The sequence below is a fragment of the Dioscorea cayenensis genome, chromosome 8 (genome assembly GCF_009730915.1).
Source record: "Dioscorea cayenensis subsp. rotundata cultivar TDr96_F1 chromosome 8, TDr96_F1_v2_PseudoChromosome.rev07_lg8_w22 25.fasta, whole genome shotgun sequence".
In the NCBI taxonomy this organism is placed as follows: Eukaryota; Viridiplantae; Streptophyta; class Magnoliopsida; order Dioscoreales; family Dioscoreaceae; genus Dioscorea; species Dioscorea cayenensis.
Window position 1 is genome coordinate 10,650,164 of NC_052478.1, and position 27,577 is coordinate 10,677,740.

General features: G+C 31.1%; 1 protein-coding gene and 1 long non-coding RNA gene across 3 annotated transcripts; both read left to right on the forward strand.

Moving 5' to 3' along the window:
• The first annotated feature begins 5,370 nt into the window (after positions 1–5,370).
• Positions 5,371–9,423, forward strand: LOC120266879. 2 transcript variants are annotated; one of them, XR_005538297.1, is made up of 2 exons: positions 5,371–5,506; positions 9,042–9,423. It is a non-coding gene; the product is annotated as an uncharacterized LOC120266879 (long non-coding RNA). The 2 variants fall into 2 exon arrangements; XR_005538299.1 differs by having other exon boundaries at positions 5,418–5,531.
• A 12,659-nt stretch (positions 9,424–22,082) lies between these two features.
• On the forward strand, positions 22,083–26,555 carry LOC120266336 (ribose-phosphate pyrophosphokinase 1-like). The gene is made up of 9 exons (XM_039273958.1): positions 22,083–22,332; positions 23,250–23,423; positions 24,209–24,457; positions 24,742–24,885; positions 25,047–25,214; positions 25,442–25,511; positions 25,623–25,704; positions 26,080–26,271; positions 26,406–26,555. The coding sequence occupies exons 1-8, from the start codon at positions 22,237–22,239 to the stop codon at positions 26,258–26,260; spliced, it is 1,164 nt and encodes a 387-aa protein (XP_039129892.1). The 5' UTR covers positions 22,083–22,236; the 3' UTR covers positions 26,261–26,271; positions 26,406–26,555.
• The last annotated feature ends 1,022 nt before the right edge of the window (positions 26,556–27,577 follow it).

The window sequence follows — 27,577 nt, forward strand, 5'->3', positions numbered from 1 at the left end:
ATAATATTTAAAGAAACAAAATTTTTTTAATGAATCCTAGATCAAAAAAATTAATGATTAATGAAGTAAAAAAAATTATTTTTTTTATTGAAAAAAATAAATTATAATAATTTTGTAAAGATGAGAAGCATAGTTATCATCTTTGACCTACATTGAATTTCTCGTTTGTTCTTGCATTAATGTCTCTAGTTATGAGACCTTCCTTTTTTTGCTTCATTCTTTAGATAAGAATCTCAATTTAATGACTTTTTCATGTCCTAATTGTGGCACATTAATGAAGTGATAGATTCATATATATCCCTTTTGGCTAGCTCATCTGATATTAAAATTTATTTTATAGGTTTTTATATTCCCCTATTATATATTCTTGGTGAAAATCCAATCCATAAAGTGTAAATGTTAATTTTATAGTTTCTCGAACCATCTTTTGTCGTTATTGATATCATAATGTCTCAATTTATTATTTTAATTAAGCCATCAGAAATTATTTCAATGACAAAAATAAGCCATTGAATATAATTTAAATTCAAGTTAAACTTTCACAAAAATCATTATTTAATTTAAAATAAACATTCTATTATACATTTGTTCCTCTTTTCACTCTTGAGATTTAATTAAAAATGTTTTATCTAAACTAAAGATAGATATATATATATATATATTAAATTGTATACATACTAATGATTATCATATGTAGAAAATGACTTGTTGTGATACCAAACTGAACTAAAATTCTTCTTCATCGTAGTTAATCATATCCAGTTGTCCTTGATGTTTGACATCAATATATAGTTTTCCGATGAAATCAATAATAGTGCTTTTCATTTTCAAACATTAAACTTTAATAGTTTCAAAGTCTAAACCAGCTCAGCTCAACTTACTTACAACCCTATTAATAGTTTCAATGTGATTTAGATTAGATTAAGCAATTATGCGGCTGCAAGGCTATGTCAATACATGATAATTAAGATATTAACAAAGTTTAATTAAGAGTGTTTGTGAAGCACAATGAATGAATGAGTAAAGAATAGATCAAGTATTTAAAAGAGATGAGCATGCAACAACAAGGGGATGCCACCATGCATGAAGAGTTGGAGTTTTGAAGAGGTTTTCTATTGCATGTCCCTTTGAGATTTCAAAGGGCAAGTCCCTCGTTGCATGGCGTCTCAATCTTTAATATTAAGTTATTAACCCCTCCCTCTCTCTATTTATAAATCTAGATATAATATTATAATATTGGTTTGTTTTTTATAAAATGGATAAATTATGTATTTATTAAAAGGAAAAAAAAAATTGAATACAGGAAGAAAAGAAAAATAAAATAACAAAGTGCACTAGGTGTGGAGATTGACCAACGAAACAAACAAGTAAAATAAAAATATAAAAACATTAAAAAAATATGCCCATGGGATAAAAGAGACAAATAAAGTCATGAATACCTAAAATCATAATAAGTTTTTTACTTTTACTAGAAAATCATGACTGGTCTACGTATCGACAGTGAAGCCTGGGATATGGGAATCAAGGTCACGTATCTCCTCGGGTAAAAAAACCCTAAAAACTGTATGCTCCTCTTCACTGCATCAATGGTTTTTTATTTTAAAATAATCTAATATTAGCTTTTAATGATATTAGTTTAGATTTGTATAGGCTTTTTCTTTTCTAATATTATCTTTATAAATATATATATATATATATATATATATATATATATATATATGTACTTCACTTTTTAATAATTAGGGATATTTAATAATAATTATTAGATCATGATCTGATGGTTATTATTTGTAGTAGTGATGTACAAAATTTACTATTCTTTGGTATCATTTAATATTGTGCATTAATAGATAGTGTCCTTAAATACAAATCTAACCGCTAATGTGGAGTGTTTTTAATTTTGAAATTTAGGACTTTCTTCCCTAAAAAACACATCCTTCTATATATATATATATATATATATATATATATATATATATATATATATATATATATATATATAATGCATACTCCTTCCATTTTATTATAAATGTACACAACCGTTTGACAAAGCGTTAGAACAAAATTGAAATCAAAAGTTTAATGAACATTTTTTTCAATTCATTTTGCTCACTTTGCTCATTTCTTTCTCCATTCATTAAAATTGTGTGTTTAAGGTGACAGTGATAGAGAACAATGCATTTAAATAAATTAATAAAAATAAATTTAAAAGTTTATCATTAAATTAAGTATATGAACAAATAATTTAGGACTAAGAAAGCATCTAGGTGGACACTTATAATTGAGACTGTGGAGTAATCAATATGTTTTTTTATAGTATTTTTTTTTAATTTGCTTTTATCATTATGATGGTATGGTTATTTCTTAACATGATCTAAACTATGATAATTTTTAAAATAGTTTTTTAAATAAATTTTGCAAGATGTTGAAAGACATGGTAACACACATGTGGCTTCATTGCCAATTATTGAATATTAGCATCTTACAAAATTTCCTTCCCAAAATGAGAATAATAAAAATAAATATTTTCATGCCATGTTGGTGGTAACATGCCAATATAAGCCGCATGAGCATTTTATGTAATAAAAAAAAAAAATTATATATAAACATCTTGAAAAGAGAAGATCACTAAAAATATATTATGTTTGAGATCATACGCCAAGTGATAACCACAACATTCTACTCACCGCAATACAAATTAATCAAAAATAAAAATAAACTAAAAAATATTATATTAAATATTTTTAAAATTCAATAATAAAATTAAATATTCAAATTGAAAATAAAGATGAAAATAGTAATATGTCCCGGTAATACATAAAATTAAGTTTGTTTTAATCAAGTGATATGTCTAATTCTTAAAAAAAACTCTAGTTAAATTTTTTAATAAAAAAATATGATACGAATTCGACATAATCTTAGTTAACTAAGCTTTGTTAGTCTAAAGTTAATGAAGAGGTCAACTTAAGGGAACCATTGTCCATCAATGTCTATAATAATCCACCAAAATTGAATGTAATAAGTGTATTTCATTATCCAAGAAATTCTCCCTGCTTTATGGAAGAGTATTTCCATGAGAATTTGGTATAGAACTATTCCACTTTTTATTCTCATAACATTATAATATTTTTTTTATTAATATTATGTATAACTAAGAATTTTTTTTTTGTTGTCCCTGTTTGATTTTTGTTATTTTATCTGTTTGTTGTTTGTTTATTTGTTATTTATTTGTTGTTCATTGTTCTGGTTTTTCTAATAAATTCGTGATTTATTCACTTCGTTCAAAAAGAGAAAAAAAAAAATTATTCTTTTTATTAGTTTGTCTTGCTGCATTTGGTTCAACTCATTCAAATTGGAATTTTTCTAAGTGACTAAAGAAAGTGTGGAAAAAACAAATGCTTATTTTAAGTGATTGAATTTGATTCTTGAAAACAAGTTTATGGGAGAAGGAATGTTCCTATCTTATCTTGAATGAAAAAAAGCTTTATTCATAACATGAACTTTTGAAAAGAATAATGTGGACCTTATGAAATCCCATTAATAAAACATTCTCAATTCCTTCATCACATTTCAATGTGATTTTTCTAATGAGCTTCCTCAAATAATGTAGTCAAATATTATTCACAATAATTGATGAACTAATATGTTTGATTTCACACCAAACAATAATAAGAGAAAATAATTATTTGAGTTTTATTTATTTATTTATTTATTTTCTATTTTTTAAAATTTGTAGATCTATGAATTCTTGAATAATTATAAGTGAAATCTTTTTAAAAAAATTTAGAAGTATAATCTGACGGTAAAAACATAGGAGTTCACGTGGGTCCACGTGATCCAATGTTCAAATCCCAACTCATATGAATAATGTGAATAATATTACTATTCCCTAAACAAAATATATTAAAGCTCACCACATATATATATATATATATATATATATATATATATATATATAGTTTTATTAGTAAGTATACTATTTTTTGGGACATCGCTAGATAAAAATCTCTCTCCTACGTTTTTGAAATTTACAAACACTTACGCACATGCGCAAATAATTTATTTTATTGACGTAATTGATTTGAGGTTCTTGTTAATTTTAGATTTAAATTTATATAAGAATATATATATATACTTTATTAGAGTTTTTTTAGTGGTGGTTGTGTGTTGATTTATGAAGGTGTTTTGATAGTTAAGTTGAGAGAAATCAATTATACTTAGTCGTGGTTGTGTGTTGATTTATATTTATTTATAAATGTGACAAGCAATCAGTCCTATTGCTGCGTTGTGCATTACTTTCAAAATTAAACCTTAAAATTTGTTTATAAATGTTAATTACTTTTTCTTATAAGATATTAGTATATTACTAATAATATTCTCATACTGTACATACATTGTACATCCGGGTTTCAGTACTGTTTGGTATTGTTTATATTCATATAAAAAGGGCGCTTGTCGCCTATCATTCAAAAAAAAAATTAGTATATTACTTATTAAACAATGATTTTTATTTAGGATGAGTACTCATTATTTTTATTGGGCTTTGTAGAAGAAAAGGAATCAGCTAACAATGTCCGGTGTTTTCAATTATGTTGATGTATTTACAAAGTATAAAAATAAAAAATAAAAATATCTTGCTTTTAATTATTATAAAAAAAATTATTATTTTTCTAAGTTTAAATTTTTTAAATCTATTAAATTATTGTTAGATAATTTTTTAAAAAAATCCATAGTTCAAAGTTTATTATATGATAAAATTTAAAATAAAAGATACAAATACAAACTTCACCGTCATAGTTCTTCACTCATTAATTTTAAATTTAGAAAAAAAAAAATTAGAATATTATTTTTTTATTTAACAAAATTACTTTATTTTGTCATTTTCCATTCTTCCCATATGACAATCCAGAATATTTTCTAGTCCCTCTATTTTTTAAAGAGATTATTTTTAATCCTCCTCCTTAGATATGTTATCTTTTGTGAATTCCAAGAAACATCCTTTCTAAACCCACCTTTTTAATAATAATAATAATAATTGTTAGGGAAAATAAATTATAAAGGCATGTTTGGTTCGTTTAAGTGGGGACTGAAGTGGCTAAAGTGGGGTTGAAATAAGGACTGAGGTGGAAATTAGACTTACAAATCTCTCCCCACTTTACCCATTTCACTTCAGCCATTTTAAAGCCGAGGTTGCACTTCGGTGAAATTCAATACACCCACTTTAACCTAACTTCCACCACATGATATCACGTGGGTAGCATCCGATCACCACTTCCCCCATCCCCCTTCCTCTCCTCCCGATGCACTAGGGTTTCCTTACTTCTATCGCCCCCTTTGGACTTTCGACACTCTCTTCAGCAAGATCTTGGTCTTGCTAGTGGTATCCTTGTTGAAACACCTTCTCCCTGTCGTTCATCATCTCTTTTTCCCGTTGTGGTTGAGCCGAAGTGCATCTCTGTAAGAATTTGGTCTTTTTCTCCGTCGACTCGTTGCCATGGTGTGCGATGTGGGTGCTATTTCTTCAATGATCGGTGTGCGATGTGCATGCTATTTCTACAAGATTTCCCCTTGATCTGATGAGATTTTCACACCAAATTTGTTGTTTTCTTCTTGGTGTCAACGGGTTTCTTGAAATTTTTTTCATAGTATTCTTAATTTGGTTTTCCTACTAGTTCTTGTAGTGATTTTATAATTTTCATATGTATTGTTCATCATGGGTTTAGATCTTCATTCTTACTTGTCAACCTTCTTCATCACTTTCAGTTTGATTTGTTTAGTTTTATTATTATTTTTTTTTTCATCAAATTTTTCGCATATGTTTCATGGTCTGCAGAGTTTCTTGAAGATTTTTTTCAATGTATTCTTAATTTCGTTTTCCTCCTAGATTTTGTAGTGATTTCTTAATTTTCATATATGTTGTTTATAGTGGGTTCATATCTTCATTCTTACTTGTCAACCTTCTTCATTACTTTGAGTATGATTTGTTTAGTTTTATTTCCTTTGTTATTTACCTCTTCTTGCATGATTTTTCTCGGCAGGTTTCTTCAGGTTTTTTCAAGGTTATTTTTAATTTGGTTTTTCTCCTACCTTGTGTTATGATCTAGCAATTTTAATATATGTTGTTTGTAGTGTGTTCAGATGTTAGTATACTTTCAATTTTCATGTTACATCTATGATGTTGTTTTATCACTATTCTAGTTCATGTTCTTCTAATGGTTTTGATTCATGTTGTTGGTACTACATCTGTTGTATGCTTTATGTATTTTACCATTGCTTAGGTTATCATGTTATTATGGACATGTTATGCTTCTATTATGCACACTCACTTTTTTATTAGGTCTTTAAAGTATTCAGTTGTTTATATGATGATATAGAGCTCATGTTATTTTATTGTGATTCTAATTGATGTCCTTCAACTGATTTTGATCTATGTTGTTGGTACCGCATCTGTTGTATGCTTTATGTATTTTACCAATGCTTAGGTTATCATGTTATTATGGACATGTTATGTTTCTATTACGCACACTTACTTTGTGATTAGATTTTTAAAGCATTCAGTTGTCTATGTAATGATAGAGGGTTGAGTTCTTGATGTCGTTTACTTTAATACTTCTTTAACTGCTTATGATCTAAAAATGGTTATAGCATTGTTATATTCTACCTTTTCCTTTCCTTATTTTTTGGTTTGTTTTAACCATGTCTTTATGCATTACCTTTGGTGGATTTTCATTCTATTTATAAATGCATGATGTGCAAATACTCTCCTATTGTCTATTTGCTAATGTTGTTGACTAATTGTTGTGTGATCATAGAATACTTATTTTCTACCATTGTTTGAGTTATCATTTCCTTATGTAAAGATTATGTGATAATTATGTACACTTATTTGTGATTATGTTTTTACGGCATCCATTGGTTTTATCTGGTGATAGGATTGTCAAGTTCATTCTTGCTTTTGGTTTTGTTTTAACCATGTCAAACAGTGCAGTTCTTATGGTGGTGTTAGCATTGTGTAGCTACTCTCTTTTATTTTTTTCTTTTCTAATGTTGATGATTAAAAAATTGTTGTACTTTATGGATTCCACCATTGTTTAGGTTATCTTATTATTATAGAAATGTTATGTTCCTACTATGTCTACTTATTTTATGTTTATATTTATGTTACTAAATGTTTACTTAAATTCCTTATTTCTTGCTTAGGATCACCATTCCTTTGTCTACTTATCTTACTTTATGGTAGAATCCTATAAGTCATACTATGTCTACTTATCTTACTATGTGTACTTATTTTATGTTTATATTTATGTTACTTCATGTTACTTCATGTCATTAACTGATGTGTGCTTATAGGATGCCACCATGTGTGATTGTCATGTTATTATAAAAATGTTATGTTCTTACTATGTCTAGTTATTGGTTTGAATTGCATACTATAATACAGTGAATTATTACATGTTCACCCATGTGTAGATTGATAGTTGGGCATTAGGTGAGCGTACGAGACCCCTCGTTGTGGCATTCACCACAGTCGCTATCATTATTGCTTTCATTATTGAAGAATTGCATACAACTAGGTCTTCAAGATGTGTTGAGGCATCAATGGTTTGGGATTTAACTAGGAGACAACATATGAGCCGCATACTAAGGAATGGCCAAGATTACTGTGTGAGTTACCTTAGAATCGATGTAGGACTTTTCATGTACTTGACGCAATTAATGTGTGATACACACCTGCTCGTGGATTCAAGACATGTGTCCATAGAGGAGCAACTTGCAATTTTTCTACACATTGTTGGCCATAACACGAAAAACAAAACAGTAAGGTTGGAATTTCTTCGATCGGGTGAAACTAGCAGTAGATATTTTAACAATGTCATTCACGCTATTTGTGAGATACGTGATGCTTTGTCATACCCCCTAATAGCAGTTGTGACCCAGACATAGAGAATAGCCCTAGCTGGTACCCATTTTTCAAATTAAGCAAAACTAAAATTAACTTAAGTATAAATATTTCAATTTTACATATTCAAATTTGAAGAATTCAATATTCGCTTCCAATGTAAGAATGCATTGGGTTGTTAGATGACACGCATATTGATGCTTCTATTCCTCTCCACGAAGTGCCCCTATTTCGTGGCCGGAAAGGGCCTACACAGAATGTGTTGGCCGTTGTGAACCCCGATCTCAAGTTCACCTACATCTTAGCTGGATGGGAGGGATCTGTTAATAATTTCACCGTTTTAAGGGGTGCAATATCTTAGCTGGATGGGAGGGATCTGCAAATGATTATTAATATTTTTTCATACCGGTATCTTGTAGGGAAATACTATCTAATTGATGCAAGGTACACCATTATGAATGGTTTCATAGCCCCGTATCATGGTGTTAGATACCATCTAAAGGAACATAGTGGGCTGACCACCACGTATAGATGTTGCATCCATGAGGTGCTTCAATTCCCATGTTCCCTATATTAACTGGTTATCATCACTATTGGATTGATCACCTTTTGTATATTTTTTAATTTTTCCCTGAATTCTTTTCATGCATGTGTTTCTTTCTTTTCTGTTGCAGATGTAGTTAACATGGCTATGATGAGTGACAAGAAACACTACACAAAGGCCATTCCCTTTTCTCTTACAATGTTGTGTTTTATTGGTTTTGCATTGAAATTTGTTTTGCTGAATTTGGTCCATTTTGTTTTCCAAGGTTTGAATTCTGCAAAATTGCTTGTCTTTGGCTGTTTTTTATTCATTTTTCTTTTCTATTTTTGTTAGATTTGCAAATTTTTATATGAATGTCTAATCATGTTTACGTGTGTTACTACTGATAATGCTATTAAGATTAATGCATTTTCCTTTGCAATAATTGTTATTCAATGCATTATGTTCATCCAATTATTTTTAACAATCTGTGAATTCAATTTTGTATTTCATTTCATGAGGGAGGTCTTGTTTTTGTTGTGGTTTTCTTGCACTTAACTTGTTTTGTATGTGCATTTTTAAAATTTTAACTACATTGTGTTGGAATGACTTGTACAGTGAGCCAACTTGGAGGCATACAATGGAACCGTTGCAACCTACATGCTTCATTGCCTTTTCCCGTTACAATCAATTGTGTGTTCTGTTTTTTTTTTATGCAAAGGGACATGTTGAGGCCAATGAGGTGTTCCATGTGTTTATTTCATACCTAAGCCATTGCCAAGCAACAACAGTATAGCTGGAGATATATATGGAGTGCAACATAGAAGGATGAATTTCTTATTTTGGGACTCTTTTTTTATGTGTGTGCCAAATGAGATGTATTGTTGTTACTTCCAATTTGTACAAAAAAAAATGTTGTAATGTAGGTTATGATGTAATTAAGAACAACTACTGTAATTTTTACTCTGTTATTATGTATATGAAAAGGTTTGTCAAATCATTAATGTGTTTGCAGTTAATTTTTTTTTATTTGCATTTGGTCATATTCGACAAGTTCAATGTGTTTGTGGGTTGAGAAGCTTCAATTGCACCTTGCAAACGTGCAGGTATACCCCTACACAACAAAGCATAATATAATAGTGTGAATGGAAAAAACACAAGTTTCGAATCATAATAAAATGGAAAGGCACAAAATATGGATCAACTTCTATGAAACTTCATTAAATCAAATTATTTTTTTTAAATACATTATACTCTGGTACATTAAGGTATGCCACCATATTTGGTAAATCACAATTTAATTTTAGATTTTGGTGTACAATTTCCTTAAAAAAGGTAATAACATAGAACCGTTAGATTAGTTTAAGAAAATGACATAAATAATAATAACATAAACTCTAAAACTAATTTTGTTATATGGTTTTTGTGTTAAAATAAGTAATCACATTTTTATTGTAATTAATTTTACTAGAATATTACTACAATACTTATACAACTAACATGTAATTAATTTTAATACAATCCAATACTGATGCAACTGGGGTAACCTTACCCTATGCATGAAGTGGTGAGAGAAACCCCACTTCCATCTTTCGAAACACCCTAAAGTGTGGAAGTCATCTCATCCTCATCTCCATTTCCACCAACCAAACAAAGGAAGTGGCCCCTAATTTGACACTTCCGCTTTCAACCAAACAAATGGAAGTGGAGACTTCCAACATAACTTTTTACTTCACCTGAAGTAGCCCTTTCAGACTTCAGAGACTTCAGTGGTCACTTCCCCAGCCAAACATGCCCTAAGTCCCTAAAAATTTCAAAACATCCCAAATAGACTTTTTTGACATTTGAATTTGACATAGAGTTCCATCCTTTTCTGACAGCTTACTTTTAAGTTAATGCAGCTCACTCCGTCAGTTTATTCAATCTTACAACATGTACTTCCTGCTTAAAATATATAGTTTTCATTTAATATTTGCGTGTTTTTATGTAACCACATAAGTTTTCACTTAATATATAGTACCTTTTCGTTTAATATTTGATCTTTCCATTTAATATATGACATTTTCGTTTAATATTATGTATTTCCGCTTAAAAAACTGAAAGAAATTTCCGTCAACGTCAATTGCCTTTATGACCAAAAGACAGAAAAGTACACTGTCAGAAAAAGGAATAACTTCTTGTGAATACCTAAATTTGGCGGGACAATCTATGAATAAATAAAACCTGGATGAATTTTTAGGGCATTTCCAGTGATTGTTATTATAATAATTATTATTATTATTTTAAAAAAATCATGTCCTTCCATAGCCACTGTGAAAGCATGCTACCACAGCTTTTGTAAATATGGCCTAAGCCACATAAACAAAGAAGCCTAGCTTCGCCACTATCTCCGGGATCTTGCCTCACCTCCTAAGTGATGCCATAAGTAGCTATTCCTTCTCCTCTCTGTTGAATTCTTATGGGAAGGCACTATTATCAAGGCCCATGATGAGTGTTTGACTATACAAATTTTTTCATTGCAAATTGATGCATTTAGCTTGTATTTTTTAATAAATTAAGATTTTTTTTATTTAACTCATTTATTATTTGTGTTCAGGTCATAAATTATGTGCTTGTAGCAAAAAAAAATGAATTTGAAATAATTTTGAGTCAAATTGATCAAGTATTGAGGCTCCAAGAGATAACATGGCATCAACATGGGCGTGCACTTTAGGAGGATATGAGACTGTAGAAAAATATGGTATTGTAGCATAACATCCAGAGGATAACACGCCATGGCACACAACCCCAACATAGGGCCGTGTAACTTTACTCTCCCCTACGTAATTAAGGGTCAACCCCATGTTCTCCTCGAGAATTTTCTAGATTTTGGTTCAAATTGGATTACACCGCCTGGTACATCCCCTGTGTAAGGCCGTATATGGACCTGATTCTTGGACTATAATAAGGTCGACACAAGGGTTTTTGAGCATCTTTTGGGGGGCAAGGGTTTTGGAAACAACTTAATGGTGTTTTCTAGGGATTTTTAGGAGAAAATTTGGCCTAATCTTCTTGGGGATTGAAAGCACCACCTAGAGGAGAGATCCTTGGTGGCTCTTCAAAGAATATACCCGCAACATTGTGTGAAGAAGATATAAAGCACAAGGGTGTTTTCTTAATCATGTCTTTGACAATTTGTATTTTCTTTTGATTGTATTCAGCACATTCTTTACATGAGGAACTAAACCTCCTAGTGGCTGTTTGGTTGGGGTAATATCACATTACCCCCGGAACGTGGACGGGATAATCTTATATTACCTCATATGGTTATATAGAGTGGGGATATTATATTCCTGAAATGTGATAACTTGCCAATATTAGTAGGAATATAATTACCAACTCAATAGGTGGTTATCTGACATTCAAGGTGGAATGTGAATTTTTGTTCCTAATATACCCTTCAAATTCAATAAAATCTCAAAAATATTAACTTTTTAAAAAATCCAAAAAATAAAATAAAATTGCCTTCTAAACCCTAGCCTTTAAACTTATCTTCCTTCTCTTAGAGCAAGTTTTGTTTAGATAAAGATAAAAATAATTTGAGATTAATTTTTTTCTCAAATATAAAGTTAAAGGAAAATTTATGCATATCTAAAATAAGTTTAACTTAATTAATATTAATAAAATTAATTATATTAAGATTAAAATTTTAATTTTAATAATAATAAATATTTATTATTAAACAATTTTGATATTTACTTCATAATATTATGAACTTTGATGTATATAACATTTATTAGATAAGGGTATTTTAATAAAAAAAATAATTTGTAATAAAAAATTCCCCGAAAAATTCCCCGCTAACCAAACACGGTAATGTTACATTCCAACCACATTACTGTCTTTCCAATCAAACAAAAGTTGCACATATTCCCGTCAATATTACTTGGGAATCATATTCCCAGTAATCCTATTTCCAGTGGTAATATACGATTCCATAACGAAACTGTTAGTGCAACCGCACTATTTAAATTGGCATGATTTGACACCAAGGCAGATGACGTGGCAACCATGGTAACAAGGCATAATTGATGACATGGAAAGTTTGGTGACATGGTAAGTAGACTTGGAGTGCAAGGCAAACATCTTGAAGATCTTGGTGGAGCCATTTTTAGTAAGTCTATAACATGGAGGCAAATATCTTGAAGATCTTGGTGGTATTATTCTTGGTAACTTGTTCAACTTGAAGACAAGATCATATCAAGACCATACTTAGAGAGATGTGATTGAAGACTAAATATGGTGGAGCTTATTTGAAGAATTATCTATTCATGGTATGAATGAAGGAGATATGATTTGAAGAATCCTTGATGAAGATTGATTGAAGTCTATTGAAGGCAAGATTTGAGGACCAAACTTGGGTGAATTGAAGATCAAGTTTGGAGAATCTTTGAAGACCAAATTTAGGTGGATTGAAGACCAAGTTTGGCAAGTTTCGTGAAGACGCACAATGACGTGCGCCCCTTGCGAGGGGACTGCGTGATGAGGAACCCGAGGAGGTAGGCTAGTTCTGGCGATCGGGATCGGGAGATTTGGGTCGCATCGACTCGGACTCAAGCATGACCGGGAGGTTGATGGGTCTTGAGGTCGTCCTGCAACGTAACCGTAACTCGCTCAAGTCGCGATCGGGTGCCATGTTGCAATTCATGTTACAACAGGAGTTGCAACAGCTAATTTCGGCAGGTTTTTAAATTAGTAGCCGCGGAGATTCTAAAAGAGGTATGTGCTATATTTGGGACGTTGAGGCGTCTGTATAAGCTACCTTGCTCATAGATTGTAAGTGTGACTCTTGGGTGACTCTTGGAGGAGAGTGTGTGAGCACCAGACAATCTAGAGAGGGTAATGAATTTTATTGTTGAGAGTGTGAGTGACAAGTGTTTGTACTCATCTATTTTTCAATGTTGTCAGACCCGGACCGGCCCGGCCGGTTCAACCGGAAAAATCGGGAACCGGCCATGTGGCCGGCCCGGGTATACCCCATTGACCCGGGTATTAAAAAACCCGGTGTTAACCCGGTGACCCGGGCGGTTCAACCGGGAACCGGTTGACCCGGCCGGGTCAATCGGATCACAATGTTTAATTTTTTTTTTACAATATTTAATCATTTATTATTATTTTCTCATTAAAAACCACAAAATCGTGTATATTTATTAATATTAATTTATAATTTATAATCAATAAATAGAATTACAATATATATATATATATATACCAACAAAAATTAACATTTAAAAAAATAAAAATATATTAATGTATTATGTAAATACTTTTCTAAAAAAATTTAATTTATTGAGAAAAATAAAACAATAAATGAGTGTAATTTTTATTATAAAAAAATATAAAAATTAAAGTATTCTAATTAAATAAAAAAATATATGAAAAATTTAAAAACAAAAATAAAAAAACTCAATTGAGATATAAAAAAAGTAGTGAATTAAATTTCTTATTTATTTTTAACAAAATCAACCAATAAACAAATAAATAAATAAATAACACCGAGAGAAATTTGATAATTATATATTAATATATTAAATTTGTAAATATTTAAAAAAATGTAAAAAAATAAATGACAAAAATTAGAAAACTCCCATCGTATATAAGGTCATTTATCAATTTAAATATCAAATTTGAGTAGGTTTTTATAATATAATTATGGATTTAATATTATATTTGCTTATTATTAATTATTATAATATTTTTTTATATTTAATTATTGACCCGGTTCAACCCCGGTTCGACCCGATTGAACCCATTGACCCCTGACCCCTGGGCTTAGCCGGGTCTAACAACCATGCTATTTTTACCTCTTTTAGTGGATTATTTATCTCCAAGCTTGGCCTCCCAGACGTAGGCGAGGTGACGCTGAACTGGGTTACCAACGTTGTGTGTCTCATTGTGTTTGTTTGTGTGTCTCCTTCTTTGTTGGTTTGTGTGAGACTTCTATGAGTACTTGAGTATTACATAATACCCACAAACCACACCTGAGAAACTAACAGAAACAATCCCCTAAGGTATTCGGATATTGATGAACCCTGAGATGTAATTTTGTATTGGACATTGGATATTGGTTTATATTTGTGATTATTTTGGTTGTGACTCAATTGTGCTTTTTTATTGCAATGATTTCCATATAAGGAGAGTTTGATTTCATGCTTGATTCTTGTGTATGGGATTGAGAAATCATGATGCATATATATTTCACAATTCAAGGGAATTAAGCATATATCTAGAAATAGAGGGGTTGTTCATTAACTTAAGAAAGGGATGAATATGACTTAGAAGCACCCATGGTCCAATCAACTCAAAAATAGCTTGATATCCTAGTTTAGAGCTGAACTAAACATCCTTGGGGGATACCGTGTCCGGATACCTTCCTTTTATGTTTGATAGAGTCTTTGTTAATTTAGCTTGTTTATTTTAGCTTTTGACTTATTTTTAATTTGTTTATCAATGTCACAATTAGTTATTACTAGTACTTCCTATCCCCCACCGTCGCCGGCCGACAACCCCTCTCTCACTTTTACTTCTCTCTCTTCTCTCTGCCCCCTGCCCCAGCCGACCCCCTCTCTCTCACCCTTTTACTATTCTATATATATATATATCTTTATTGGTTTTTTATTTTTAATTTTTTAATTTTTTTAATGGCCGACCCTCTCCTGCCCTTTTACTTCTCTCTCTCTCTCCCTCTCCCTCTCTCTCTCTCTCTCTCTCTCTCTCTCTCTATATATATATATATATTATAGCTTTTTTAGTTTTATTTTTTAAATATCCCTTTTTTAGGGTTTTTATTTAATCTAAAAAACAAATCATTTTTACAAATTAATACCTATAATCTAAAATATAATAATTTTTAAAAATATTTACAAAAATTATTATTTGATCTATTGATATGTTTATAAATAATTTTATATTTTTATGTAGTATATTTTTTAAAATCTATATTTTATTTTTTACAAATGTTCTTTGTCAGAAAGGCGGGCGCGCAAGATTGGTTTTGGTTTTTTATAAATTAATTTATTTAATATATAAAATTATATAATTAGTAAAATTTTTAAAAATTATTGTTTGAAACTTAACTTTTTAAACTAAACTATATATAACATAGGAATAAATTTAAAATTTATAAAAATTTTATTAATTGAATTTTATCTTTTATAATTCACCCCCTATCTTATAATTTCTGGCTTCGCCATTGCTTATAATCAACAATCTTGCATTCATACACACTATTATTACTTAATATGACTTGTACACTTGCAGAAAATCACAAATCAGCTCAACAACATTTAAGCATGGTCTTCCTCTCCCCATCGCCAATCCACCAGAAAGTTCGACTGAGCACAATTTGCTTTTTCTCCAAGTCGTTGGGATTACTTTCAGATCATCACCCTCAAAATGCTTACTCACCTTATTTAGCAACACTAACTAGGGTTTTTGAAATTTTTAATTATTATTTTATATAATTTTTTAAAAATGGGGATTATTTGCGTAAATCATGCAAATAATCAATATTCTTATTTTTAACAAAATTGTCAAGTTAATTATTAACCACGAATTTATTAGAACAATTACCAATTTAACAATAGCATTAATGTTTCGTTGGGCAAGCTTATTAAAAACATGTTACATAATAATAATTAAAAAATTTCAGATTTAGTTCTTAAAATATTAAATTGTGAAATTGGTTCAACCGAGGCCCGGCCCTAGGCATAGTCTACCAAGGGCTATGCCTAGGGCCCCACAATTTTGCAGAGCCCCATATATTTTATTTTATTTTTAATTATATTTAATATTTTTATATATTATTTTATCTGCATAATTATAATTTTAAAAATTCTAATTCTTTTCTGAACTATAAAACATAATTTATGATATATCAATATCCAATAAATTTGGTGTTATAATAAGACCCAAATTTTTTTTAAAGTACCATAATTCATTTTTAATGTTATATTTAAAATTTTCAATTACTATTATCTTATAATATAATTATAATCTTGAACATTTTAAGTGTTTACGAAACTATAAAACTTAATTTATAATAATATCACTATGCAATAAATTTGGTCTTAGCCCCGTAATTTTCTAGGACCCCATAATTCAAATTTTTTTTCAAAAGAATTAAAAGAATTATATTTAAAATTTTCAATTACTATTATCTTATACACATAATTATAATCTTAAAATTTTAAATATTTTTTAAAACACAATACTTAATTTATGATAATTTCAATATGAAATAAATTTGATCTTATAATGGCCCCATAATTTTTAGGCCTTACAATTCATTTTTTTAAATTATATTTTAGATTTTTATTTACTATTATATATTATTATCATATATGGATGATATTATGTTATTGTTATCACTCGGTCTTTTGATGCATTGTAAGTAATATATAAATGATTAAAAAAATCCCATATCTACTTTTTTTATCAATATTTTATTTTATTGTAATTATTAATAATGATGTATATTTTTATTTTTATAATGTATTTATTATTTAATAAAAACATTTAAAAAAAAATTATCATGCTTAGAGTCTCGTTATCACTAAGACCGGCTCCCGTTCCACCTATTGTGTTTTAAACACCTTTTAAGAAAATCCCAATCTATTAAAATATAATTAAAGCGTGTTTATTATTTTTGTTATATAGTCTTTTCAAATAAAATTTGAAATTCAAAATTCCAGCAAAGGATATGAAGGTCTTTTTCCCATAAGAAATAACACTGTTAGTAAAGAGTTGGAACAAAAAATAAAATAAAAAACGTGGGTCATACAGTGCCCTCAACTAAACCCTGATAATTTTTAATAAAAAATTTAAAAGGAGAAAAAATTATATTGGTGATCCACTTGTCTCACTTAGGCAAGAAAGAGGTAGGCAAATCTACATTTGCATTCAATTGCTTTATGAGAGAGAGAGAGAGAGAGAGAGAGTGTGTACAAGATGATGTTGAGGAAAAGGAGCAATCTAAATTTGCATTCACTTGGCGTTGACAATGTGCAAGAAATGGAGCCAAGTACAAGTTTTAATGATGATCACCAAATTTGCATTCACTTGGCATTGACAATGTGCAAGAAATGGAGCCAAGTACAAGTTTTAATGATGATCAGGAAAAGGAGCAATCTAAATTTGCATTCACTTGCCATTGACATGTGCAGGAAATGGAGTCAACTAATGTCGTTATCTAAGTGTGTGTACACGTTTGGATGATGTAGACGAAAAGGAGCACTCTAAATTTGCATTCACTTGCCATTGACCATGTGTAAGAAAATGAGTCAATTAGACCATGGGCAGAGTCAAACCAAGTTAGCTGAATTTATAATTAATAAAATTTAAGCTTACCCAAAACTCAGTCTAACTCGATAATATAGGGTTAATTTTTGTCAGAATACGTCCGTATTTTATGACCTTCAACCAAGGTCGCCCAAACCTGCCCAAATAAGTTTTTTTATCAAATAATAAATAAGTTATAAAAAAAATTAACAATAATATTAATCTGTGAACTCCACAGAATATTATTCTATAAAACACATTAAAATTAGAATACCAAATATACTATTCAGTCACAACATCTAAAATTCAAACCATTATGGCTAATGACAATCAACAATAATCAATAATCAGGCCAAGTAGACCAACTATTCATATTTAATCAATTCAAAATAGTAGCCAATGCCTTAAATTTACACATACAATATATTAATATTTGAATTATATATATATAAGTATATATATATAACTAATTAATAAATATATTATATAATTTGGACCGGTCCTAGGCCCGGCCCCGGGCTTTAATAATAACATCCAAACCCGACCTGTTTTTAAAATAGGTTCTATATTTTATTCAAGGCCTAGTCATCGGGCTTTGTATATTTGTCCAAACCCTCCCAATTTTCAGGCCGCCCTTCGGATTTAAGCGAGTAGCCCAACCCTTGAACTGGTCTAGAGTCAATTAATGTCTCTTTATCTAAGTTTTTTTTTCTTCTCTTCTTAATAATAAAATTACTACCTTAATTTTCATTCAACTCACTATAGACTCACATTAATTTTATAAATCATTACTTCTGTTTGCATTTTATTTCAATAAATCAATAAAAAAGTATAAACTATTTTTTTTTTTTACAAATTTATGACAAACACTCTTTATTTAAAAGAAATTAAAGATGTGCACAAATGTGAAATAAATATCTCAACATATATGTGCATTCACCTTAATCTTGAGTCCTCCTTGTAACAAACATTTTATGCAAAAAGACACAGTGCTAGTGCACTAAGTGTGCGTTTGGATGGGGGTTTTGATTACCCAGGAATGAGAATGAGCACATATCTCAAGAGAAGCATATGTTTGGGGAAGGTAAGGAATGGGAATGGATACCCTGGTCAAAGCAATAGATGGTTAATCTTCAATACCCCATAATATTTAATTGCAACATATTCAATATATATATATATATAATTTTTAAAATAAACAATAATAATAATAATACGAGCTATTTAACGTATATATTTAATTATAATTATTAAAATGGATAATAATATCTAAATATTTATAATAGTTATTTGTAGTAGGTAATTTACTCATAATAAAAATAAATTATTTAGTTAATATAAGATAATAATAAAAATATATAATATTCAAAATATTTCACTAATAAAAAATTTAACAAAGAGTACAACTCCCCCTTTCTCACTCAAGACAAAGAATACCCTTTTAAGATTGCCCGATGCACACTCTCCTCAACCCTCACTAAAGGGTCTCTCACTTGTGGCTCATCCTACATCTTCAAGCAGGATATCTTATATAGACGGACCTATGTCCATTTGATCTTTCCTCTTTTAGAATTCTCCGCGGCTTCCTAACTTGGATACCTTCCAAAGTTAAATATTGCAACATCCAGTTGCAACATTGCCCACTTTACTGAACATGACTGAGTTCTAGCTAGTTGTACCCAAATCTGAGACCTTCAACCTTACTGGTTCCTTTAGTCCGCCTTGTAGCAGTTGACTCGACCCGAGCTCCTCCTGTCTGCAGCTGCTTCTTTCCTCGCGTTATTTCAGCAAGTCTCCTCTCCCGAGGAACGCGCCTGCCAAGGCACACGCAATCATCTCACCAAAGATGGTCACCGAAGATCTCTCGATCTTCTTTCCAAACTTGGTCCAAGTTTGGTCTTCCCGAATGATCTTCGTTTGACTCATGGAAATATTGTTACTAAACTTGATCTCGTCTCATCCAAGTTTAGCTTTCAATATCTTCAAGCATGATCTCCAATCATCCATACTTGAATCTTCAAATCTTCAATCAAATCTCAAGTAATCTTCAATTAATCTTCAATATGCGATTTGTCGCCTTGAATAGTTCCGCCCATAATTAGCTCTTAGATCTCCCTTAAGATTGTGTTGCTAAATATGGTCTTGATAATCACATTGGTTTGTCCTTGCCTATCTTAGTTTGTGTCTTCAAATAGCTTTACACCAAACTAAGTTCCATGCAATCTTCATGATGATCTTTTATTCTTGCTAACAATAGAACATTCATCTCACTCTCTTTAAGATAGATCTTTTCTAAAAGGAGTTTTACCAAAGATATAATTTATCATCACGGATCTTACCAAGGATAGCTAAACATTCCTAAAATAAAACTTGCCCTTCTTGAAGAGATCCTTTTAACTTGATGCTCTTTCTAAAATTAATTAATCATCACATGAACCATTGAGAGGAATTTCACATAGTCTTCAAACATGATCTTCTAGTCTCATATCTTCAAATATCATGTCACAGAGCTTTAGCTACATCATTATCTTAGTCACTCTTTCTTTTTGCCAAGTCATCATTGCTACATCATCTTCCTTTGCCATATCACGTCTTGGTTTGTCACATAATGCCAATCCACATCATCAGACCTAACAAAAACCTTACATAAAGACCGTGTGAATGGACTAAGCTACTAGCGTATATTTTGGTAAATTTATGATAAAAATATAAATTATGATAATTAAATTAACAATTAATATAGATTATGATAGAGTTTGTGACCCAAATTCTATTCCACTTAATCTAAAAAAACTTGCTACGTAAATTATATGATATTTTAAGCTGTAACTCAAATTTTTAGAACTTATTCAAAAAAAAATTTAGGTTGTTAAACCACATTTAAGATGAGTAGGTCAAGATACCATATTGAAGTCAAGTCAACTCAATATGTAAATTAAGGTAAATTTATTTATTTTTAGTTTAAATTGATCAAAGTTAATTAATTCACCCATCCTATACTTAATTTTCAACATAATAAAATCATTGTTTTTTTTTTCCGTGGTTTTCTAATTATAGGATTTTCATATTAATCTTTGTATTATTATTATTTTTCTTTAATTTATTTTTATTTTTTTAAACTACATAAATAGATTTATATAATAAAAAAAATATTGAAGTAGTGAATTTTAAACTCAACCTAAATTCCCGGGTGAGCAGTGTATGAACAATACGGGGGAATAGTACTATCAAAGGAGAGATTTGAACCCATAACCTCCCCCTTGGTGTCATACCATTAGGCTATCCAATGATTGACTTCATTTAAATTTTCATTCCACTCCAGTATCAAAACCAATAATTTAAAAACTGGACCAGACAGGCCGGTTCAACCGATTTAACCGGGAACCGGTCGTTAAACCGGTCCGATTAGTCACATAAAGTACTAAAAAACAGGATCAGCCGGTTCAATCAGTTCAACCGATGAACCGGTGAATCTATTGGACCGGACCGACTAATCTATTAATTTAAATTATTTAATTGATTTATTTATTTTATAATTAAAAACTTAAATAAAGTTAATAAACTTATTAACTCAATCCAAATTTCAAAAAGGCAAAAAAAAAAGTAAAAAGGCAAGTTGTGTAAAGATATTAATATATTATAATTTATTATCATTAATTTATTATAATTAACTTATAATTTTATACTAATTAATAATTAAATCATTAAAGTTAAAGTGTTAAAGCGTTAAACTAAACATTTGAACGGTTTAAGTTTTATTTTTTAATCATTATTGTTGTTGTATACTTGTATACTTATATTTTATTTATTTATTTATTTTTTTAATATTTATTGTATAGTTGTATCATTGTATATTTGTATTTAAAAAATTTTAATTTTATGTAAAGTTGAGACTTTGTGACCTTATAAATGTAATTTAATTTTGTATCTTTATTATTATTATTTTCTTATTATTTTCTTATTTTTTTACTTATTTTTTAATGTTTTTAATTTTTAAATATTTATTTATTTGAAAAAATTAAATCCTGTTGAACCGGCCAGTCCAACCTGTTCAATTGGTTGGACCTAAACCGTTTGCCTAACCGGGTCGTCAATCAGTCTAGTTATTAAAACATTGATGAAAACCAAATTCAAATATCATCTAATTAAGTTTTAATTATTAATAAAATCAAAAACCATTGTCTGTTTGCTGTTCGCTGTTTGGGGCAAAACACTTATCAAATGAAGTCTAATGGCAAATCAAAGATTAAAAACCAACATTGAGGGTAAATTCGTAAAGTTTTATTCCAGACCGCAAAAAGGAAAGAAGCTCGAAGTTCAAAGCATCCAACCGCCCAAAAGTCTTTCCTTTTTGGAGGTCGAGAGAGACAGCTCGCGCGCTCGAAAGGCGGAGGTTCGTGCTCTCGATCTCCCGTTGATTCTTCTCAATAAGAAGCCATTCATCGCTTAGCGTTGCGGTGTTCATCGTTGTCTACATCTCATTTGCTTGAATTCTATGGCTTCCATCGCTTTATCTTCTTCTATCGGCGCTTCCAAGCTTCGGATTGGATTCCCAACCCTAGGGCGTGCGGCGGCTCGTTTTGAATCTGTTGTAAGTGTTCTTTGTTGTTTTCTTTGTGTTGGATTATAGGTTTTGGTTGCATTGGGATGGTCGGATGGGTGGATTTGGTGAAGAGGTTTAGAGGTGGGATGGGGAATTTTAGAAGTGGGAATTTTGGGGTAAGGATGAACCGGGGATTGGCGTTGGTGAATTTTTCATGTGCAATTTTTGGAACAGGTGACTAAAGTTTGATCGATGTTCACATAGGTGCTCGCGCGGTTGGAAATTTTGAGCCTGAGAGGGAAAAAGAGGTTCTCTTTACAGTTGCAAAATTCAGTTTTTTATTCCGGTATAGGAAAGAGTGACTAAATTTTGATCGATTTTCAAACCTTTGATCATGAGAAAAAAAAGTGAAGGGAAAAAGGGATTTTTTTCATTTTTTTTAGTTGCAAAATTCTTTTTTCCCCCTCTCATTGATGCAATAGTTTCAAATATTTTTTGTATTTCTGTATCTACGAATGGCCTTGTTGAATGTAGTTATCCTTTTGCTAAGTAAATTAAATATTATAACTTTCTATGAAATCGTTCATGGAGCCTCAATGCACATACACGATTTTATCTTTTATTGCTTTTTTGTTGTCCTCAATGTTGTTTTGTGTAGAACACGACAGCCCTTTCCGGCATACGTGTCGTTTATTTTGATGTTTAGATTTTAGACTGACACTTAAGAGCTGTGAATAGCGCTCTCTTTTATTGGTTACTTTTTAGCAACATGGTACTGGACCAGTTTGCTGATGGCTCTCTTTTATTGGTTACTGTTTAGAAACATGGTATTGGACCAGTTTGCTGATGGGGGTGTGCTTGTCTCTATATGCATTGTTGCAAAATGTTTTCTTACAATAACTAATCCAAGCATGCTTCTTTCTGATGTTAACTGTTTCTTATTATTTTTCTGGCATGTGCATCAGAGGTGTGAGGTGTCAAAGGCATTCCAAGCTACTAATGGGAGAATATGCACACCATTATCAAGGGACCTAGGAATACCTATGCTCCTAGATATGCACAAGGAACAGGGACTCCCTCAAAAGTCTGATACGAAGTTGCGGGTCTTCTCCGGCACAGCAAATCTTGCTTTGGCACAGGTTCTAACTTCTGCCATTTTGGACATATATATTGAATGGTGTTTTCAAAGTATCTAGAGATGGAGATTTTCACCTGTTGGATGGAGACATATTTATCTATTCCATCTCACCTAGAAGCTAGATACTAAACAAATATGGTTCGGTGGGATACTTGTGAATTTTCATGATGTACACTGCAAAAATATTGTCCTGGTAATTAAGGGGCCTTGGGAAGGTCGGAGAACATAGGAATAAAACTGTAGGCAATTATAGCAAATTCACCATGCTAGTGTTCCTAGTAGATGCCTGCATTGATTCAGCATACAGAATGGTTTCAGTTATAACTGGTGATTGATATTGTAACAAGGTGATCTTGATCCACACCATAAAAAAGGAAAAGGATAGAGAGGAAAGAGAGACCACACAATCAATAATGTGAAGTTCTATGTGGCCATTTAATATCCTGTGTCCTGTGTCCTAGGTGAAAATGATCAAATGAGTCTTTTAGAACTATCTAACATCCGGTGTTTTACGCCCAACCCCCACCTTTGGCTTGGGTTCCAGATTTGCACTAACCTGTCTTTCTTGCATGATACCTTCCAACTGCACATGTGGAAGAGAACATTCATTCTTTACCTTGTATGCTCTGTGCCAACCATTTGAAAATAAAAACCCATTTCATGAATGCCAAATTCTCAGAAGCTATTGATTTGTTGCAAAACAATATATTGCTTTTCAGTGGTAATATACCTTTATCTTTGGGTTCTCTGATCATTTTTACTACTATTTTTCTGTTATGTTTGTAGGAGATCGCCTGTTGCTTGGGCTTGGAACTTGGAAAGATCAATATTAAACGCTTTGCTGATGGGGAAGTTTATGTACAACTGCAAGAAAGTGTACGGGGGTGTGATGTGTTCCTTATTCAGCCAACTTGTCCCCCAGTAAATGAAAATCTTTGTGAGCTCCTCATAATGATAGATGCTTGTAGGAGAGCATCTGCACGGACTATTACAGCCGTCATTCCTTATTTTGGATATGCTAGAGCAGATCGAAAGGTGTGTTTTTTCAATTTTGAAATCCAAAATGCTACTGTCAATAATAGATTCTGAAGTTTTAATCCTTTTATCTAAGTAAGGTTTGTGCCTATCAGCTCCTTAACAAACAATGTCTCTTATGTGCAAGTTGTTGACTGGCTTCAAGAATATTATAAAGTTATGGAATTAGAACAAACATCATTCTGAATTTCAACATTTCCTTCATATTCGTAGCATACCAGGGACTGAAATCTGTTTTGGTGGCAATCTTCTCTGTGAAGTACATGACTTACCTACTTTTGCAGACTCAAGGTCGTGAATCGATTGCTGCGAAACTTACTGCGAACTTAATAACGAAAGCAGGTGCTGATCGTGTCCTTGCATGTGATCTTCATTCTGGACAGTCAATGGGGTATTTTGACATTTTTGTGGATCATGTATATGGACAGGTATTCAGCGAAATTTTCTGCAAACTTGAATTACAAGCTATTTCTGTATTGGAATTCTCTGATGCTTTGTGTGTGGGTTATGCATATATATATTCTTAGTAAATGACTAGAAAAGAACATTTTCAACTTCTTGTTAATAGCTTGCCGTTTAACCTATGCAGCCTGTGATTCTGGATTACCTGGCCAGTAAGAAAATACCTGCTGAAGACCTTGTAGTTGTTTCTCCTGACGTGGGAGGAGTTGCTCGAGCACGTGGTTTCGCCAAGAAGTTATCTGATGCACCCTTAGCCATTGTTGATAAAAGGCGCCAAGGACATAATGTATCTGAGGTAAATATTATGTTTTCCAAGATAATGTCTACCCTTATTATTTTTTATTATGACCATTGGATGAACTTTATTATGAAGAATAGAAGGGTATCACCATCCATCATTGGCCAAGATGGAATGAAAATATAAGTGTTGTTTAGGTTTCTAACTTCATTTTGTATCATAATATATTTTCTTTATTGTATTGATTAGTATCCTCATTAACATCAGTAAACCATAATTTTCAGGTCATGAACTTGATTGGTGATGTGAAAGGAAAGGTTGCTGTTATGGTAGACGATATGATTGATACGGCAGGTGAGCATTCTTTTCTTTTCAATGGTGTGGAGTTAGCCAATGAAATACTCGGCAACGTTACATGTCATTCCATTCCTGCGTTTCATGCTATTCAACATTTGTAAAATTCAGGAACCATCACCAGTGCAGCTGCTTTATTGCAAGAAGAGGGAGCGAAAGCAGTTTACGCTTGCTGTACACATGCAGTTTTCAGGCAATTACAAATTCATCCCATTTCATCTCTTTATGTTAGCTTTCTCAAATGTTTTTTTGCACTTTAAACCATGCAATTTAGCCTAGAATTGTTTGTTAAAGTTGTCATGTTCACAGAATCTTAAATTAATTGAGCATTATATACCCTTATTTAATGCTCGTAAGAGGTCGTAATCTTTTTCTTCAGGTACTACTTTTGCATATGTTGCCAAACAACCTCAATCAATCATTAGGCTTATGAAAAAAGTATAAAAGGCTTAGATAATGCATACTCAGTTGATTATTTGTATGTCTTTTTTCCCTTTCAATGGCAAAAGAGGTCATGTTGTCAATAATTTGTTTATCATTCATCTGTTTCTGTTTGTCATTTCGGCAGCCCTCCTGCAATTGAAAGGCTATCTGGAGGTTTATTTCAGGAAGTGATAATCACAAACACAATTCCAGTAGCAGAACATAACTATTTTCCTCAACTGACTGTGCTTTCAGTAGCTAACCTTCTTGCTGAGACTATCTGGCGTGTTCACGGCGATGGATCCGTGAGTAGCATTTTCCAGTAATGCCATGCCTGGTAACCAAAATCCAACTCCCTTTTTCCCTTAAATTTGTATAATGGTACAACATCACATTCCCGTCGTAATCCTTAAAACATCGCGTGGCATATGCACACTATTATTGCTTCTCATCTTTTGTTCATTTGTGCAGGACTATTTGTTGTATCTCACCAGTTTGCTTCCGGAGCTTTTTTTCATCTGGACAGAATTTTCAGATCCTTGACTTTTATATTCCGGCATTATATATATATTTATGACAATTGAAGTTCGGTGATTGAGTGACAACGGCATATTTATGAAAGAAAAAAAAAAAGATGAATAATTTTATATTGAATTATGCAATATGATGGCAGGATGTTGTTTTCCTTTTGAGTTAGGACTGTGATTTGCTTGGTTTTTCTTAACAAGCACTTGAAGGCAACTTGCTACTGAGAAGCAGCTTCAAATATGGTTCATTTTCTTGATAGAAACTCATCAACTGTTGAGAGAATGTTTCATCAATTAATTTAATGAATAAATTTTTAAATTTAAATTTGGAATTTCCATAATTGTTTTGTTGTCAGGTAATTTCACGTTTTTTTTTTTCCCTCTTGAGGGGGAATAAGCATAAAAACATGCGTTTCTGGCCTTTGGAATTTGTACTCTTTTATTGATTTTTCAAGGCTGTAGCCTATAGAAAACGACAAAAACAACCAAACCTTTGGGCTTTAATCTCGAGATGATATGAACGGTGGATGGTTTACGGTAAGATTAACCAATTGATATCTGCCACGTTTCACCAGACTGTCACTATTATAAGATATGGGCCATCATTTGTGGGTATTATAGGCCCATAAAAAGGTCACGCTTTTCGCACGTGAGTATGATCTCGGACTTTTCTATGAAGATTCATACGAAGTTTTTTTTTAAATTATTTTCATGGATTTCTTTCTTATTGTTCAAAAATGTCGGCAATGTGATTGGTATGTCAACAAAAGCATATGGAAAATATATATATAATATAATATTTATTATTTTTTTATAAATAAACGATGAGTACCTCTCATTTAAAAGAGGAGTTTGAGCCGTGCACAGATGCAACTATACTCTCATTTTGAATGGATTTTGAGATTTGATTTTGACTATTATAAAAAAAATTATAGATATTTTTTACTTTTAAATAAAAATCATGTGATGTTTATAAATATATAATTATTTTATCATGCAATATTTTAGAATAACTTTTAATAATGATTTAACGGTTGGCCCACTCTGAGCAAGTGAGACCCGGTTGAGTAAAAAATAATTTAGTTAATCATGGGATTGAAGTTTTATTAGTTTATT